The sequence below is a fragment of the Schistocerca gregaria genome, chromosome 3, assembly GCF_023897955.1.
Source record: "Schistocerca gregaria isolate iqSchGreg1 chromosome 3, iqSchGreg1.2, whole genome shotgun sequence".
Taxonomy (NCBI): Eukaryota; Metazoa; Arthropoda; class Insecta; order Orthoptera; family Acrididae; genus Schistocerca; species Schistocerca gregaria.
In genome coordinates this window covers 734,901,785-734,921,920 of record NC_064922.1, presented here as the reverse complement: position 1 = coordinate 734,921,920, position 20,136 = coordinate 734,901,785, and the positions used below count along the sequence as shown (strand labels likewise).

The 20,136-nt window shown below is 41.8% G+C and overlaps 1 protein-coding gene across 1 annotated transcript in view; it reads right to left on the bottom strand.

Moving 5' to 3' along the window:
- The window catches only part of LOC126353782 (uncharacterized), a 123,809-nt gene that overhangs the window by 80,630 nt on the left and 23,043 nt on the right, over window positions 1-20,136 (bottom strand). The window contains exon 2 of the mRNA XM_050002868.1: window positions 11,523-11,650. Within this exon, the coding sequence (XP_049858825.1) occupies window positions 11,523-11,632 (110 nt within the window). The 5' untranslated portion in view covers window positions 11,633-11,650. The remainder of the gene's footprint in view (window positions 1-11,522; window positions 11,651-20,136) is intronic.

Below are 20,136 nucleotides of genomic sequence, written 5' to 3'. Positions count from 1 at the left end.
AGGGATTTCTACTAGCCCTCGTCTTTTTACCTACTTGATCCTCTGCTGCCTTCACCACTTCATCCCTCAAAGCTATCCATTCTTCTTCTAATGTATTTCTTTCCCCCATTCTTGTCAATTGTTCCTTTATGCTCTTCCTGAAACTCTCTACAACCTCTGGTTCCTTCAGTTTATCCAGGTCCCATCTCCAAAGCTGGTACTTCTCTCAAAGTTATACTCCCCATATGATACATTTGACTTGTGTTGCTCAAGGGTTACATTACGTTCATGAAAGTACACTACAAATTTTCATCCTGTTGAGAAGTTGGTGTTGGCTGTGAAGGTGTTTGTTAAAGCACAAAACAAAAACACATTCCTTCAGAACAGCAGCACCTGACATTCCCCTGCCACTGGAACCACTCACGGGCATGTGGTTGTCTGCAGTGATTTACTGCACCAAATATATAGAAACATTTAGGAGCATCATTTCTACATTTGATCCTGAAAATGCAGCCTTAACTAAAACTGCCGTAGATGTTCTGAACACATCATAAATAGGAGCTAATCTTGCATATATATCTGCTCATTTTTATCACCTTCTGGTGGTAATTGTTTCTGTGGTGACAGGCAGTTCTACTCGTTGAGATTTATTAACATTCTACTCTTTGTGATTTATTAATTGTGTTCAAAACCACAGTCTCTAAACCTAATCTGCCTCCAGTTGCTGAAACAGAGAAGGAAAGAGCTCAGAGCACACTTTCAAAACCATCCAGGATATGAACAAATTTCTGAAACTGAAGGAAATTTTAACCAGCAAGGATGCTAAACTTCTGAGCAACAAGTTGCTAACAACAAAGCAAGTAGTCACTTTGTATATGCACCCTTAGGTTCCTGTGAGGTAGATAGCTGTTTTCCCTGTTACAAGTACATTTTGCGAGACAACAGGAGACATCTTACTTTCGGAACATCTGAAACATAATATTTGTGAACTGTAATAGAAGGGAAGTTGAAAACTAATTCCAAGTACAATAGCTTTCCATAAATTAATAAAAAAATTCCCATTTCCTTGCATATTTTGTTAATGACTCTTAGTGAATCGTTTGCAGAAATTTACAAAAGTCATTTTGGCACTGAAACTATGCCAATTCAGTTTTTATATCTATTATGCAAACGGTTTCCATGCATATTTTAGATTTTTTGGTGCATAGGCATATAAATTTAAGACATTTTTACTGCAGGAAAATCTGGTCCCTAGTAATTACTGGGAATGCTGAGTAACAGACATGTCAATTCTACTGAGATGTTAGCTGTATGAGGTCCATTCAAATGAAACCTGGTCAGTGTGTGTACCTTTCTCTTACGCGTAAGGTGGCACCACATAACTATGGGTATGGTGGCGCCATCTATTAGTAGAGAGACTGACACATACGCATGCTTGATATTGAATAGCACCATTGTGGTTTCGTGCCAAAGAGAATGTGGTCACACAAGTTATTATACACACCAAACATACAGGTGAATAATCAAGAACAATGAGGAGTGATTCAATTTTTGGCGGAGAAGGGAGTTGGAGGTCGTGAAATGTGTCGATAGATGAAGGCTTTGTACAGTGAGTACAGTCAGTCATTCAAGTGTTGTGGAATCGCACAAAAGATTTCTTGAAGGGCACAAGTCACTGGAAGACGATGCTCGTCCTGGACAGGCATCATGGCGTCACACCAGAAATGGTTGCAGAAGTAAATGGTTTAGTCTTAGACTACCTTAGAAACACCGTGGATGAGATCCAACGGTTTCTGGGTATCAGGGTGGGCACCGTCCACACCATAATGCATCAACACTTGAACTTTTGAAAAATCTGTGCGCAGTGGGTTCCCCATGAACTGACTGCCGAACAGTACAATACTCGAATGGTGTTGTCTTTGAGTCATCTGCAACGTATTGTCACAGGTGACAAAACACGGTGTCACCATTTTGAACCAGAAAGCAAGCGTCAGAGCAAGCAGAGGAAACATGCGACTTCACCTGCACACCAGTTCTGGTAAGGTCATGATGGCCTCCTTTTTTGGCCACAAGGTCCCACTGCTTATCAAGTTCCTGGAATGTGGAACCACCATAAATGCCTAGCATTATCAAGCCACTTTACAGAACCTTAGATGAGCCGCCATCAAGTCAACACACCGAGGCATGTTGTCCAATGGCGTTATCCTCCTGCATGATAATGCCTGCCCACAAACGGCCAATGCACTGAAGATGACACTGCAGCAGTTTTGGTGGGAAACACTGGAACATCCACTGTACAGTGCTGACCTTTCACTGTGTGGCTTTCAAGGGTTTGGGCCTCTAAAACAAGCTATTCGCGGATATCGATTCGGAACAGACAACGAAGTATGTGTTTGGTTCAGGCTTGGATTCGACAGCAGCCTACTAGCTTCTTCCCACGAAAAACACTAGGATCACCAATAAGCTGCTGCTTCTTAAATTGCCCAGTAAGGTCAATGTTTATTGCTTTCAATGACCTATACACAGGGACATACCGCCGAAGGTGACAACGATAATAATGTCGATGAGACATTGCAGCGGTACGTTAACTCACAGTGAACGTTGCAAGCCAACACCAAGAGAAACACAGTGCTAAGCAAACGAAGTGAAAAGTGCAGGCCCCCGATCCAAAGTCCATCTTATCTAATTGAAAGCCCGGCTATTTATAGCCTGCATGCAGCCTGAGTGTGCTCTTATCAGCTCTTGCATAATCGACTGGAAATAATTTTGTGTTCCGCGGCACTTGTAAAACTAGAGCGCCATGTGGAACTTAGCTGCCAGCAAGCGATCTGCCTTATAGGTGCAACCAATGTTGCAACTGGATAACTGTGCCAACAATTCTGGCGACTATTTTTGAGTATGTGTACTGCGTACAATTACATTTTTGAGTTAATAAAATCATTACCAATACTTTACACTAGTGACCAGGTTTCAGTTGTATGCCCCTCACAGCTTAGTACACTGAATGCTAAGTATTTTCAATCGGTTCTAATATTTCTTTCAGAAGTATCCTGAAGTATGCACCACAGGGCTGCTGCACAGTGTGCTTTTGGTATGGTATTGTTTGATACTGTTTTCATTAGTGAGTGGTATCTCTGAGTGGCAAAACAGAGTTATTTGGCAGGCTCACAGACAGAATAGATTTTAAAGAGTGATGACAACTTTAGTGACAATTTTGAAACTTGGCAAATCACAGAAGAAAAATAAGAAGAAGAAGAAACCAAAACAGACACAGATGGTAAGTGTAGTGCAAATGTGCCACCAACTCAACATGGTGTGATGGGCAGGATAATGTCCATCTGTATTCAGTTCCTAGGCCAGAAGAATTGTTGGCAAATAGGCTGGGGGGGGGGGGGGGGGCATTATTTTTCAATATACATCTCACTGACAAACTCTTTCAATTGCCTTTCGATGAGCATAAAAAACAGTTTTTAATTACTAATATGTCACTCTATTATTTCATTATAACAGGTGATTGCAAGTGCTCCTGTAATATTTCAGAGATACCTTCAGCAAATTATCCAAGGTCTCCCCAACTATCTTAGTTACATTATTTGCTAATTATTAGGGCCACAGAAGAGCAGCATCTGCAAAACCTACAGATGATGTTTCAGGAGTTCCAAGCCCAGGGACTATGTTCTTGCCATGACAGATAGTTTCTTTAAGCCAAGTGTAGTTTCTTTAAGCCAAGTGTAAAGTACTAGGAAGTCTTAAGCACATTTTCCACAAGCAACATTCTGGTCAAAACTGACCACTCAAAATCCATGCCACTTTTGGGACTGCTTGTAAATCAGCACCAATCATGATGCAAATATGTCTATGACATCACTGTCCTATAGATTACGTCAAGTGTGGAGTTTCAGATTTCTGACTATGCTGCACACTGTGCATGTACACAAACAGGTTTAAGAGGCTAAGGAGGAGGCTGGGGCTAGGAGGTGGAGAGATAGCAGGGTAGGGGTGGGGGACGGGAAAATGTTGCTTGTGGGAGTGTACAGGAACAAGGTGGGGAGAGGGTAGGGCAGCTAAGTGCAGTCATGAGTTTAGACAGAGGGCAAGGATGTAGTGGAAATGGACAGCAGTAAAAAGACTGTGTGTGTTGGTGGAACAGAGGACTGAGTAGTGTTGGAATGGGGACAGGGAAGGGTCTAGATGGGTAAGGACACTGACTAAGAAAGCTCGAGGCCAGGAGGGTTAGAGGAGTGTAGAATATATTGCAGGGAGAATTCCCACCTGTGCAATACAGAAAAAGCTGGTGTTGGTGGGAAGAATCCAGGTGGCACACATCTACAGCAACTCTATAACAATCTCAAAACCTGCCCCCCATCCCCTCATAGTGACACACCTTGCCTCAGAGACCTATTGCATTTACCCCATCCCCCAAAAACTCCCTTAATCACCATACAGAATCCAGAACATAAACAGACCTGAAACACAGTCATGAACCTTTCTTCCGGAAGTCTTAGCCATGCAGAAGTATAAGTTCTCTCCAAAGCCCTCACCTTTTGCTCCACTCCCAAATTCAGTCAAGCAGGACTTGTAAAAGATCTTCTCTCCTTATCATGGTCCCTACACTGGAAACACTTTTTCCACCAAACATACCAATCAGACTCAACCAAAGACTAATGTTGAACCCTGCCTGGCTCAGTTCACTCCCCCCATCCAACCGTGACCCAACCCCACCATCCCCAAAAAAAACCCTATTAACTTTCCAGAAATTCTTAACCTCAGACCTTGCCTCATCATTATTCCCCAAATCCCTTACATCTGCAGAAAGAGCCACAATCCACCCCCTAAAAACTGATCCCAACCTTATAATCCTACCTGCAGACAAAGACCCCACCACCACTGTTTTGAACCACAAGGATTACCTGGCAGAAGGTCTCTGCCAGCTGTCAGATTCATACACTTACAAAAACTGTCATAGTGATGCCATTCCCAAAATCCAACATATCCCCAATCTCTCCTAAAATTCTTAGGTCCATCCCCATCATGGAAGTTCTTGTCAAAGGTAATGTGGTAAATAAGATTATGAACATGATAGTTACTATTCATCATTTAGAGGAGATGATGAGTCGCAGATAGAACAACAAAAAGACAGTCAGAAAGTGAGCTTTCGGCCAACTAAGCCTTCATCGGAAACACACACACACACACACACACACACACACACACACACACACACACACACACAAACGATCATTGTCTCTGGCTACTGAAGCTAGACTGTGAGAAGCTGTGCATGATGGGAGAGCAATTGGGTAGTGGAAGTAAGGAGGAGGCTGAGTTGGGGAGAGTGAGATTTAGCAGGGTAAGAGTGGGGGACGGTAAAATGCTGCTTGTGGGAGCATACGGGGATGAGGTGGAGAGAGGGTAAGTCAGCTAGGTGCATTCTGGAGGTTAGATGGAGGGCAGGGAGGTGGGTTAGTGGAAAATGAGTGAAGTAGAAAGAATGTGGTTGTGTTGGTGGGATAGAGGGCTGTGTAGTGCTGGAATGGGAGGAGGGAAGGAGCTAGCTAGGTAAGTACAATGGCTAAGATCAGGAGGGTATGGGAACATAGCATATATTCCAGTGAGAGTTCCCACCTGCGCAATTCAGAAAAGCTGGTGTTGGGAAGGAACCAGACGACACAGGCTGTGAAGCAGTCATTGAAATGATCACTGTGTTGGGTGGCGTCCTCAGCAACAGAATGGTCCAACTGTTTCTTGGCCACAATTTGTTGGTGGACATTCATGCAGACAGACAGCTTGTTGGTTGTCACGCTCATGTAAAATTAAGCATAGTGTTTGCAGCTTAGCTTTATGGGGCAGGGGTCGATTACATCTAGGTCATTTACAAGGACATTATCCACAAGGCAAGCAGGGGTTGTGTAAGGATGGAGGAGGATATTGTGTAGGTTCAGTGGACAGTGGAATCCCACAGGGTGGTACGGGGTGGGAAGGATAGTGGGCAGGACATTCCTCACTTCAGGGCATGATGAGAGGCATTGGAAATCCTGGTGGAGTATGTGATTCTGTTGCTCCATTCCTGGATGGTACTGAATTGTGAGGGGAATGCTCCTCTGTGGCGGGATGGTGGGATTTTGGGAAGTGGTGGGTGGCTGGACACCTAAGGCATGGGAGATAGGTTTTTGTACAATGCTGGGTTGATATTATGGTCTGTGAAGGCCTTAGTGAGAGTCTCGGTATATTTCAAGAGGGGCTACTCCTCCCTACAGAAGCGATGGCCACATGTGGCTGGGATTTATGGAAGAGACTTCTTGGTATGGAATGGATGGCAACTGCCGAAATGGAGGTATTACTGATGGTTGGTAGGTTTGATGTGGATGGAGGTACTGACATAGCCATCTTTGAGGTGGAGGTCAACATCAGGGAAAGTGGCTTGTTAGGCTACGTAAGATCAGGTGAAGCGAGTAGGGAAGGGATATGGAGGAATGTGGATAGGGTGTTCTCACCCTCGATCCAGATCACAAAGATGTCATCACTGAACCAGGCGAGGGGTTTGGGATTCGGGGTGTTTAGTAAGGATTTCTTTATATAAGACTGTGAATAGGTCGGCAGTTGGCAAAGGACAGTGCCTTGTGAGTGCCCATGGCTGTACCGCAGGTTTATTTGTAGGTAGTGCCTTCAAAGGAGAAGTAATTGTGTGTGAGGATATAGCTGATGATGGTGACCAGGACAGAGGTTGTAGATTTGGAACCCATCAGACATCGGGAAATGTAGTGTTCAATAGTGGGAATGCTGTGGGCATTAGGGATGTGTCAAGGGAGGTGGCATCAATAGTGACAAGCAGGGCACCATGGTGTAAAGGAACAGGTACTGTGGAGAGTCAGTGGAAGAAAATGGTTGGTATTTTTATAAGAGAGGGTAGGTTGTGGGTAATAGGCTAAAGGTGTTGGTCTACAAGAGCAAGAGATTCTCCCATGGGGGAGGGGGGAGGGCACGAAAACTGGCCACAATGGGGCATCCTGCGTGATTGGGTTTATGGACTTTAGGAAGCATATAGAAGGTAGAAGGGCAGGGAGTGATTCTCATTGCTTGTTCCTACATTTTCATATTATCTTTAGATTTTTTCCGAAAAGTACAGTCCCTCATAACCTCACTTTCACCATTTATGGCCACATAGGATCATGTGGACTCAGTCAGCAATTTGCAGGCTCCTAAGAACCTCAAAAAACTGAACTGTTTCCAGGCAAAGTCAATTATTATGCAAAAGTTATTCACAACACGATCCAGATTTCCCATCTGCTTAATCATGTGCAGAAAAATGGTGTTAAATTTCTGTGTTATGAAGTGTGCCAGAAAGCTTTTGTGCAACTTAAAGTTCCTTAGGTAATCCTCTCGTTTAGTAACATTCCACCCGGCAAACATTTAACATTTGCCACCGATGCATCAGATTACGGCACTGGTGCCAAGCCGATGGCACAGACCAGCCCACTACATTTGCATCTAAATCATTAAAATGAGGCACAGAGGAATTATTCACAAACTAAGAAAGATTGATTGGCTATGTTCTGGAGTCAGGTAGTTTCACATATATCTCTAAGGTACCAAGTTTCGCCTGATCACCAACCTTAGGTCCCTTACTTCACTATTCGCCTCCCCTTTGAAACTCCCCAATAAGGTGGCACAACAGTTACAATGGTGGGCATAACTCCTGAGTAATTACACCTATGAGGTTAGTTGCTGGCCCACCACTTGGCACTCAAATGCTTGCAATAGGACACCGATGCAGAGTGACACACACAATGGGCTGCGTTTTGAATTGGATGCGAATCAGCGGCACACACTGGATGAATTCCAAATTATGGTGCTTGAAGCAGAGACAGAAACAGGTCATGAGCTGCTACTCAGTAGGACGTTGTCTGTTGTATTGCAGTTGTCTAGAGCACCTGCCCAGGTGAACCAAGCTGACATGGTGCACCTGTATTTTTCATTATGACACAGGCTTAAAATAACTGACTGTGTCATATTGTTGGCTGCAAAAAATTCTGAATACTAGGTGATAGTTCCTCCCATGCTCCACTGCCATGTACTGAAGCTGATGCCACCCTAGCACAGTCCATTCGGAACTGCCAGGACTATGCCCATATTCATCGGCCCAGCCACAATGCTTCAGTTCTTGGCCATGCGCTGACAACCCCTGCCAAAAAGTGCATGTCAGTTTCGCCATACGGCTCTGAGGAGCAATGTGATTGCTATTTGTTGACACACTAACTTTTCCCTGGCAAATCCTGCATGTCAATTTTGCTAGATGGTTCTGAGGAGCAATGTGATTGCTAGTTGTTGACAGCTTTTCCTATGTGGCACACATGGCTACCACCACCACAGCAGCTATCAACCATGCACTAACCATAATATCTGCAATAGAGGAGCACCTTTACAACAACTCTTCAGTTCACAGCATCTGTATTTCAGGATTCAGAAGCCACTTGGCTGGTCAGGACCTTCAAAATGCAGATATGCAAAACAATAATGACAGATAACACCAGGGATGCAACTCACAGCTTCCTAGCCATCTACCCGTCCACCTCCATCATAGGACATAACCCAATCGAAATTTTAGATGGATACTGATCCTACACCCTCTTCAACCTGCTATGCCCAACTCTGTGGGTCCACCATCCATGTACACAACCCTATTACCATGTGGGCTGCTATGTCTGGGCTTATATTTTTGGCCAGAACATTGTGTGGACCAAAGGCATCCTCATTGGCAACAAGAGGCAGCAAACGTTTGAGGTTGCAGTTGGTCACGAGTATTTTGTAAAGCATCAAAATCAGCTCCAGTGTAATGAGAAGCACCACCCAACACCCTCCCCTCCACTCCCCCCCCCTCCCCCCCCCCCCCAACTCTCTCCCTCAGCTATAATCTGGCCAAGATCTGCACTCCAGAACCCATTGACTGGTTGTCATTTCCACTGCCTGCACTGGCATCTGATCCAGCCAGTTGAGTTGAAGACATGCCGCAGGAGCCTTTGACAGGGGGTTTTGGTATCTCTTTCTACCCTTCCTCGATTAAGTCAGCACAGTCCAGGCCGTTTTTGGCCCTACTGCCAATTAACGGGGGCAGTGGTTTAGTATCCGACAGTGATTTGGATTTCCCGTCCAGACCAAGTATCGGTACAGAGAACAGGTCAGAGATATTCAAGGTACATACTCCAGCCACAGCTTGCTCCCGGGCGATGCACTGCCAAAGGCCTGTCCTGTGGAGTTGTCCACTGCCGTGGACTGCCTGTAAATTCTGCGGCCCGAGACTGGTCAGTTACTCTCACTAGTTCACTGCTGCATAAGTATATACTATTGAGAACTAGAGTTTTTGTCTTGCCTGTATTAGGTTTTTGATTCGGATTGCTCCCTAGACTGTATTTGCTACACTCCAGATTTATTTTTGGTTAGCCATTCACTACTTGAACTCTGCAATAAAAGACCTCAGACCTCAGGAACCCGCTGCTTATCCCACCATTCTCTGCATTACTGTCGGTGGAAGTGATCATACATTGTGTCTTGCCTATGCATAATGGGACAGAAAATGAAGACGTGCAGAATCGTATTGGGGAGCACAGAAATTTATTGCAGGATCAAATTGGGGAATAGGGAAAATTTATGTATTGGGAGAAGAGAACTTTATTGCAGGATCAAACTGGTGAAAATAGAAATTTATGGGACAACTTGACAAGAAGGGACAGGTTGATAGGACATATGGTGAGACATCAAGGCATTAGAAGGAAATGGGGGAGGAGGAGGGAGAGGGGCAAAATTGTAGACGAAGACTACAAAACGAATGCAGTAACTAGATTCAAGTGGATGTAGATTGTAGCAGTTATACAGAGACGATGAGACTTGCGCATGATACACTAGCATGGAGAGCCACATTAAACCAGTCTTTGGACTGAAAACCACATCACCGCCACCACCACCACCACCACGGAACTCCCTCCCAGGCAAGTTAGTGGATAATTTTTTCCATCTTAATAGCAGCATGTAGTTATACATTATCATATTTCAGCACCACCTGATTAGATGTCTTAATAGACCCCCTCTCCAGTGCAGTAGCTGAAAATCCAAGTTACTGACCTAGAATTTCAATAGCTCCAATGCATTTCCAAGAAGCATTTTGTCATACACAATGCCAACAATGCCACCTTCATCTCAATGATCACATTATGTTATCTTTCGTGGAGAGGCAGGAACATTTGTATGGGTAGTTTTTCTTTTCTTAGAGTTGAGCAATTCCTTTCATATTTGATACTGACAGAAATGCACCATTTTTCATAATCACTACAAACCTATGTAGGAATAGTTTATGCTATTCATGAACCTAATTGCATTGAAAATAGCTATGTAAACTATTATCTGCTAATTTTTGTGGTGTTTGCTTTGAGTTTTGTATTCATAGCCCAGATTTTTTAATCTGTTCCTCATAATGTCAAAGCCACTGACTGGTCACAATTCACTACACTTGCTAATTCTTACTCATGTGGAGTGCTGTGTGTTATAGAATTCTTATATTTTAGTTATAATAGGGTCTTCTTATATTTTAGTTATAATAAGGTCAACAGACAACATAATTTTTTAATGATTTCAATCTCAACCACTGGTTGTTATCAACTGGATTAAATTACCCTTGTATTTTGTCATCACCACTACTGCACAGTTTTGGCTGTGTGCCGATTTTCAAGTGGGGCTATTTTTATTGTTTTGAACATACTTACTGCAGTCGATTCTTAATCCCCTCCAGTAACAGACTAACTTTTCCTTGATGCCTCACAAAACACTTATCAACCAATGCACTATTTTAGTCAAGTTATGTCACAGTTTTTTTTTTTTTTTTTTTTTGCCCAGTTTTGTTCAGAAGCTCTTCATTATTTTTCTCCTCTACCAAGCTAATCTCCAGCATTCTTCTGTATCACTACATTACAAAAACTTGCTCTCTCTTCTTGTCTGAACTGTTTATAGTCTACATTTAACTTCCATATAAGGGTACACTCCAGACAAATCCCTCCAGAAAAAACTTCACAACATTATTAGTTTATATTTTATGCCAATAAATTTCCATTTTTCAAAAAGCACTTTTCTTGCTATTGCTAGTCTGCATTTTATATCCTCTCTACTTTGATCACCATCAGTTACTTTGTTGCCAAAATAGCAAAGCTCACCAACACTTTATAGGGTCCCATATCCTTAATTGCCTCAGCATCACCTTATTCAAATCAGTTACGTTTAACTACCATTGTTTCATCTTTCTTTGTACTTTTTTGTACACATAACTCATTAAATATGTTACAATCTAAATGTCTGTCTATCCACATATATTGTTAAAACTATTGCAGGTTGGTTGGGCATCAAAAATACAAACAAGGCACTCAATGTTTCTTGAACAACAGCGATGTAACACAATATAACAAATAGTAAGAGTGCACTGGAATATGTAGTGTGACACCTCGTAGCCATCTGGCCAGAGAGAAAAAGCTAAAATAATTAACAGAGTATTAATAACATACCTTATTTCCACTCGCACCATTGACTGCACACAGGAAATAAGTCTACTCCCTTGAATGACATGCTCACACAGTTTTGATACTTCTTTAAGCTCATCATCTATAAAGCCCATTGACTGTTAGGCTTGAACCTGGAAAATAATAAACACTGGTGTAATTAAGTGAAGAACTACTGTACATCTATCCCTCAAAATAACTAGAAATCCAAGAAAAGAGGAAGTTTGATTTCTAGCACTGTACAAACTATACTCGTCTCCCTCCATGGCCTCAAACTAATGGCAGCTCAAGAAAATTATACAGATCTTTACTATATGTAAGGCAAAAACACAGAGAACAAGAACTTTTCAAATAGATGGCTACTTTAATTTAAGTTTTATACTTGAAAAATAAAATAAAAACAGCAAACAGGAAAACTAAATCATCATACATTATTATTGACATAATATATTCCCTGAAATTATGTTTACGGACAAAAAATATTTTAGGTTTCATGGCCTTCACATAAGGTAGACTCACAGGGTGGTAAGAAAAGAACATTCAAGTTGATGAGAAAAACTGAAAGTGAACATTAAATTATGACACATAGCAGAGGAAGTTCAACTATAATTTTATTATGAACTTCACCATCAGCAAAATGACATTACTAAAGGCAAAAAAAGTTTCTTCTGGACAGAAAATATTGATGTGAATGTTACAGCCATCAGGAAGAATGTTAAGGCATAAAACACGCATAAGACAAAGATTTTGATAGTCCACCAAAAATACTCAACATTATGAAAAAAGCAGTTAGTAAAAGCATCTAAACTTTTTTAATTGCAGTAAGGTTCCTGATCAATTTTGTTATTTCATCCTTATGCAGTCGAGTTTTTGCTCCATCTCTTCTACTTATCTCCAATGACACTGCTGTTGACAGTACATTAAATTTTACTCTTCCTTCATCAGCTTACTGTACTACAACTTTCATGTTGGTACAATGCCATTTCAGTCTGATTGTTAACAAATGACGAGGTAGTTATGTATGATATTTTAATGCCCCATAGCATAGATGCTGCTACATGTAGAGCACTAATTCCATTAGGAAACAGCTGCAGAAGGATTTGGGCAACCTTACTGAAGGAGACATCCCAACCTGTCTAGAGTGATTCATCAGGGGAAAAAAGGAAAAGCTTCCAGATCACAATTTGAAGAAGCTCCTCTCAAACATTAGTGAACTGCTTATATCAGTGTATCTGCTTAGTAAAAGCAAATATCTAGCCAGAGAAATACATATTATGACAGTGAGTTCTCTCTTAATTTGCTAGTTACTGCAAAGAAACAGAAAGAAAATGGTTGTTTTATAGATTAATATAATGAACAATCACGTTATGTAACTGAACAATATTTTGGGAGTTCCCCACAGGAAACTAAAATTTGGTGACTATGTAAAATGATATTACAATTGAATAGAATGAGAATCCACCAATGTGCTACATATCCATTTAAAGTAACACGGGGCTGATAATTATTTGCAAAGAGGGGACTTACTAGAATGAGATACATTCTGTTTCAACCAGATATTAACATATGTGGAACACTTTATTACTTTTCTGCCCATGTGGGAGTGATTTGAAACATTTATGGTTATTTTGTCTCTCTTCTTAGAACACCAATTCTAAATTCTTATCAAATATCAATTATAGCAATTGGTGAAAGAAGGTACAGCAATCAGTTGCAACTTGCATTTACTTTAGCAGATCTAGATTTCGGTCACTGAGTGACCATCTTCAATGCTCGAGGTAATACAGTACCACTTCCCCATCAGAGTTCAGGAGATATAATGTCATAAACAATGATATCCGTGAAACTGCCACATCGTACATGTCATTTAAATTTATCAGTTCTTTACTACTAACTCTATTCACAACACATTTTGCAAACAATATCCACACATGCAGCTGACCATACCTACACAATTATGACATTTTTCGAGACACAGATTAGGAGATATGATGTTAGAAACACTGAGATGCATGAAAAATTGCCACATCGTGCGTGAAGTTTTAATACATTTATTCTTTACTACTAAGACACTCCTGGAAGTGCAAGCAGCTGCAAGTGAAAACAACAACCACCTATAGAGCTATGAAGAGGGAGTTGTCATAGAGAGATTTACCAAATGGTGTTGTGGAATAGCTGCACTATTTCGTAATATAAAAGGTTTTACTAAAGATACAAGTTAATGAAATTTTTTTCAATATTTCACTACAAAAATAGTTCATTTTTTGTTTTCGTTTCTAATAGGAAATTTGTGAAATGAATACCCAGGCAATGGTGGATTTGCCACCTAGTAGCTAATAAAAATATGCCATGCTGAGCATGCCAAATACTGAATATTATTCTTAAAGAATCAAGTTAGCCAAGATTGTAAGCAAATTCTTTTTATTATTATGACCAGTTTAAACACATCTACATTATCATAGGATCTTGTAACACTATTAGTTGTATATGTTTCTTATAATATTGAAAGTCACTTAGTGGTGATGTGTCAAATAAAACACGGCAGAGAACCTCAGCATGTCACAAATAAAGTAACATCATTACAAAATGCAACATATTGTACTGACACCCCAGCATACATTAATTGCTTGACACCACTGTGTGACTTTCAGTGCTGCAACAGGAATGTACAACTAATAATGTTACAAAATCCGATGATGACAGCATAGCTCCATCGAAACTGGGCATAGTAATAAAAACTACTCCTGGTTATCTTGGTTAAGTTAATTCTTCAAGGATAATATAACTTTCAGATTGCTCCCGAATTGACGCAATATCAAACATATACAACAGATGTTGAAGATGTATAGTTGAGTATCTGTCTCAATTGTTGATAATCTTGGATTTTTGTTCTCATACTCCTTTACTTTCAAAAACCAAAGTCAGATTTTCAAACACACAAATGTTATTACCAAAAAGTTAACCATCTTGATGGATCTCTTTCTTGAGAACACTAATGGATGGACTCACGACCCAAACTATAGACATTTTTATGAGCCAATTTCTGTAATCAATCTAAATTAAATGTATTGTCATCTACACAAAAATTGACTAAGTAATACATGGCAATACTGATATGAACAGTCTGCTGACAAATGATTAGCTTCTGAATTAGTCATGTCGACCCAGTGTTGTGGTTTTTAGAAGCTTTGGATCTGGGGTTGGATTTCAGTGATCATAAGCACACTTGACAAAAAAATTAGTCATGCCCTGGTGGCATTACAATCACACCACACAATGCCGCTACTAGTTTTGACAATGGCTTAAATGCAGCATGGGAGAGAGTCGACAAGTTTCTTCTGGTATACCTTATCCAGCCGATGCAACTCATTGATGGTTAGATCCAGCAGAACAACCCAATTTATTTCTTATTTTTATTTTATTTATTCAATTTTTTTATGAGGGGAGGGGATGCTGACTGCTCCATTTCACTCGCAAATAGATTTTCTTATGGATGATTAAGATTGGCTGATATAGAGGGTCACATGGTGTCTGTGTATTTATCAAACGAGGAATGTATATGTACAGCTCTGTAAACATGGCTGTAGTCATCTTGGTAGGTGGGGAGTGTCCACAACATATTCATAATGAAAATGTTGGAGAATGAGCAACACCTGGTCATCAAGACTGTTGAAATAAACATCCTAGTTTCTATTCATGGTAACTTAACAGAATGGGCCTAATGTCACAGTACAACCAAAAAATCCCTGAACATAACTGAACCACTTTCAGCCTGAGCTACACCCACTACACACTGAGGATTAAACATCTTATCAGGCTGTCAGTGGACTCAATGCCTTACACCATTTGAAAAGAGGCAGAACTGCAAACTCAGACAACACTACATGCTTCCAGTCAGTTACTGCCCAGTTTCTGAGTTGTCAAGTCTAATGAAGACATGCTGCTTTATGTTCCAATAACCTTTTGTGATGTTCCAAACACCAAAGGCCCATTGTATGTAGTTCACAATGTACACTGAGAAACTGGTTGAAATGGACCTGCATTCACTGATAATATTAATTCCTGTCTGATTTGACACTGATTGTCATTAAAGGTGTAATATTTATCTCCAGTTCCTGGCAGTTAGTATCATTTGATGACCACTACCCTTACACCACATTACATGGCTGCAATTGGTACACCATTCCTTGCACACATGTTAGACAGTCTTCGCAAATGCACCAACAAATCGAGCAACTTCATTCATGTTTCCAGAATTTTCAGCAGAGTGTGTGCTGATATGAAACTTTCTGGCAGATTAAAACTGTGTGCCAGACTGAGATTCGAACTTGGGACCTTTGCCTTTCGAGGGCAAGTGCTCTATTGTCTGAGGTACCCAAGCACAACACACAACCCATCCTCACAGCTTTCATTCCACCAGTACCTCCTTTGCTACCTTCCAAACTTCACAGAAGCTCTCCTGCGAACCTTGCAGAACTAGCACTCCTGGAAGACTAAGACAGGATATTTTGGAGACATGGCTTTGTCACAGCCCGGGGGATGTTGCCAGAATGAAATTTTCACTCTGCAGTTGAGTGTGAGCTGATATGATACTTCCTGGTAGACTGGTAGATTGAAACTGTATGCTGGACCGAGACAGGAGAGGTTCGCAGGAGAGCTTCTGAAAAGTTTGGTAGGTAGGAGATGAGGTACTGGTGGGTCATGAGTCGTGCTTGAGTAGCTTGGATGGTAAAGCACTTGCCCACGAAAGGCAAAGTTCCCAAGTTCAAGTCTCGATCCAACACACAGTTTTAATCTGTCAGGAAGTTTCAACTTCATTCATGGAGTGGTCATCGGCATATCTAAACAAGGTAGCTTGTTTCTGCCATTCTGATGCATCTCCAAGTCAACCCATTTTACTGCACTGATTACATACTACTGACTGGCACACAGTTACCACTTCACTGCCATGACTTACACCAGTGGTGTAGGTTCAAACCTAGTAAGCAGCTACACATCAGCTACAGTGTTCAAAATCAATGAGTGCACCCTTTTAAGGAGGTGACTAACATTTTGTCCAATGAGCTTATGTATACTAGACAGGAAAAAACAGGCTAGAAAATCAGATAAAGGCCTTATTATTTTGAACTGCTTTGACTACTTCACAGAAGGACTCTGCTAGCTGTCGGACGTGTCCACATAAAAACCTTGCCACAGGAACCCGTTCCAGAAATCCAACAGGATCTCCGGTCTTTCCTTAAATCATTACACACATCAGTGAACCTATCCCCAGGTCTATCTTTCTCCTCACATCTACCACTCTCCACAGTCATACAGGCTTCCTAAATTCCATAAACCCAACCACCCACAATGCCCAATTGTAGCCGGTTACTGTACCCCCCACTAAGAGAATCTTTACTCTTGTGGACCAACGTCTTCAACCTGTTACCCATGGTCTATCATCCTATATTTCCTCCATCAACTCTCAACAGTGTTTGTTCCTTCACCACTTGGCACCCTGGTTGTCACTATTGGTCCCACTCCCTCTACAGTAACATCCCTAATATCGATGTGTTACCGCTACTGAACACTACTTTTACTAATGCCTCACTGACTCTAAACCTACAACCTTCTTCCTGGTCACTTTGATCAACACCATGTTTGTTTAAGATCTAATAGCCACAATTCTCGCATTTTAGTTTGCGTCGGAAAGTAAACCAATTCTGTGATATATTACAGCTTCCTAATCAGGGGCGAATTATTTAGTTTCAGCTGAGTGCTTCGGTAGTTAGGTTTTTGAATCTCAGTGTATTAATCTAATTTATTAGACACAGTTCCTGCATTTTCGTCAGGGTCTACAGTAGGTTTCTATAGCACGAGTTGATAGTTGTTTGTTTGTTTTGAAAGCTAGTGACCGCTTGTTGGCATTAGTCAGCCAGTCAGTCAGTCAGTCAGTCAGTCAGTCAGTCAGCAGTAGCCGGTAGACACACAAGCAGTAACAGGGAAGTAACCGAAGTAACCGATTTGGCTACTTTTATTAAGTCCTGTCCAGGAGCAATTTTATATCATCATCTGTGTGCTTTAATAGTTTAGTTTCTTCAGTTGCTACATGTTCATTTAATATCTAATAGCCAAAGTTCTCATGTTTCCATTCGTGTTGGAAAGTAAACTGATTTTGTGACATATTACAAGTTCCTAATCAGGGCAAATTATTTAGTCTTGCCTGAGTGCTTCAGTAGTCAGGTTTTTGAATCTCTGCATATTAATATAATTTATTAGACACAGTTCCCTTGTTTTTGTCAGGGTCTACAGTAGAGTTGCGTAGCACATGCCGATAGTCCGTTTATTTGCGTAGTTTAGTTTTCCACAGTCTTCAGTATGAACAGAGACTGCGATTGTTGTGTGCAGATGCAAGCCAAGTTGGTGACACTTCGCTCTCAGCTTCAGGCTGCGATGGCTTCGGTTACACGGCTTGAGGCTGCAGTGGATGGGCATCACTGTTGTGGGCCAGCTATGAGGAACCAATGGATATCTAGCATGTCCGAGTCCTCCAATCGATCCTCACCAGTGGCCAACCCAGTTACTGCTCGCACTGAGGTTGACCCCTCATCTGTGGTCAAATGGGAGGTCACCCCATGGTGTAGCAGGCGGCGAATGACTTCCCAGCCGCATGTAAGGCCTCCCCAGTTTGTCTGACAAACAGGTTCCAGGCGCTGTCTGTGGCTGACACTGTCACTGAGCCAAATGCTGTCGCCTGTCCTGTTTCAGAGGAAACCTCTCAGCCTGCAAGAACCGGACAATCACAGAGGGTGGGATTATTGATAGTTGGGAGCTCCAACGTTAGGCGCATTATGGGCCTCTTAGGGACATGGCTGCCAAGAAGGGAAAGAAAATCAATGTGCACTTTGTGTGCATACCGGGTGGAGTCATCTCAGATATGGAATGGGCCCTCCCGGATGCCATGAAGAGCACAGGGTACAACCAACTGCAGGTGGTTGCTTACATTGGTACCAATGATGTGTGTCACTTTGGATGAGACGAGATTCTCTCTGGTTTTGAGCAGGTAACAGAAGTGGTAAAGGTGCCAGTCTTGCTCACAAGATGAAAGCTGAGCTGACCATTTGCAGTACAGTCGACAGGACCGATTGTGGACCTCAGGTACAGAGCCGAGTGGAGGGTCTGAATCAGAGGCTCAGACGGTTCTGCAACCTTGCGCCAAAGGGTGGTTGGGCTGAATAGGTCAGATGTCCACTGTACGCAGGAGGCAACTACATGGGTGGCAGGGGCTGTATGGTGTGGACTGGGCAGTTTTTTAGGTTAGAGGGTCTCGAGAAAACACAAGAAGGGCTTCAGTTACAAAGGGTGCAGGTCGAACACAGGAAGAACGTAGGTACAGGAACCATTGGTACAACAGCTGTAAACTGTCGTAGCTGTGTTGGAACAGTACCAGAGCTTCAAGCACTAATAGAAAGCACCAATGCTCAAATTGTTACAGGCACTGAAAACTGGCTAAAGCCGGAGACAAGTTCAACCGAAATTTTTATGAGGTACCTAATGGTGTTCCAAAGGACATGCTAAACACGGATTGTGGTGGTGTGTTTGTTGCTGTTAGAAGTAGTTTATCTTGTCATGAAATTGAAGTAGATAGTTCTGCGAGTTAGTAAGGGCAGAGATCATTGTTGGCAACCGGAAAAAAAATAATAATTGGATCCTTTACTGACCTCCCAATTCAGGTGATACAGCTGCTGAAAGGTTCAAAGAAAGCTTTAGTCTGATTTCAAACACGCACCCGACTCATGTGGTTACAGTAGGTGGTGACTTTAATTTACCCTTAATATGTTGGCGAAACTACAGGTTTAATTCTGGAGGTACACATAAAACATCATCCAAAATTGTGCTAAATGCATTATCTGAAAATTATTTCGTGCAGTTAGTTCATGAGCCCATGCGAATAGCAAACAATTGTAAAAATATGCTTGACCTCTTAGCAACAAACATTCCTGAGTTAATAACGAGCATCTAAACGGATACAGGGATTGGTTGGTTGGTTGGTTGGTTAGTTGGTTGGTTGGTTGGTTGGTTTAATAGAAGGGAGAAGGGATCAAACTGCTTGGTCATCGGTCCCTTGTTCCAAATAACACAATGCCACATGGGGGAGAATAAAACAAACGAGAAATACAACACAAAACGGAAAGAAAGGAAAAACCACAAGAATGAATGAAAGTAACAATCACTAAAAGGAACAAAAGAGAACAAGAAAACAACAAAGAGACTCAAGAAACAGTTAGAAGAGAGAAAAACAAGATAGCAGATTACAGTGGCTGGCCGGCTATGAGAATAAAAAGGGGAAGCCAGCCACTCTGCAACACATTAATACCTCCACCCTAAAAGTGCTAGGGTGAGTGCTAGGGTGGAGGACACAGAGGGACAAAGGACATGAGCGAAATCTTAGATCAATGATAAAACCCACCCTCGTGAATAAAACGTAAAACTAAAGCTGCTGTTGAGACACTGTCACCCTAATTCCAAAGGTAGGGTGGTGGGAAAGTGGGCAGTCCAGCAAGAGATGGACGACCGTCATTTGTAATCCATAGCAACACTGAGGTGGGTCCATGCGACGGAGGAGGTAATCACGCGTTAG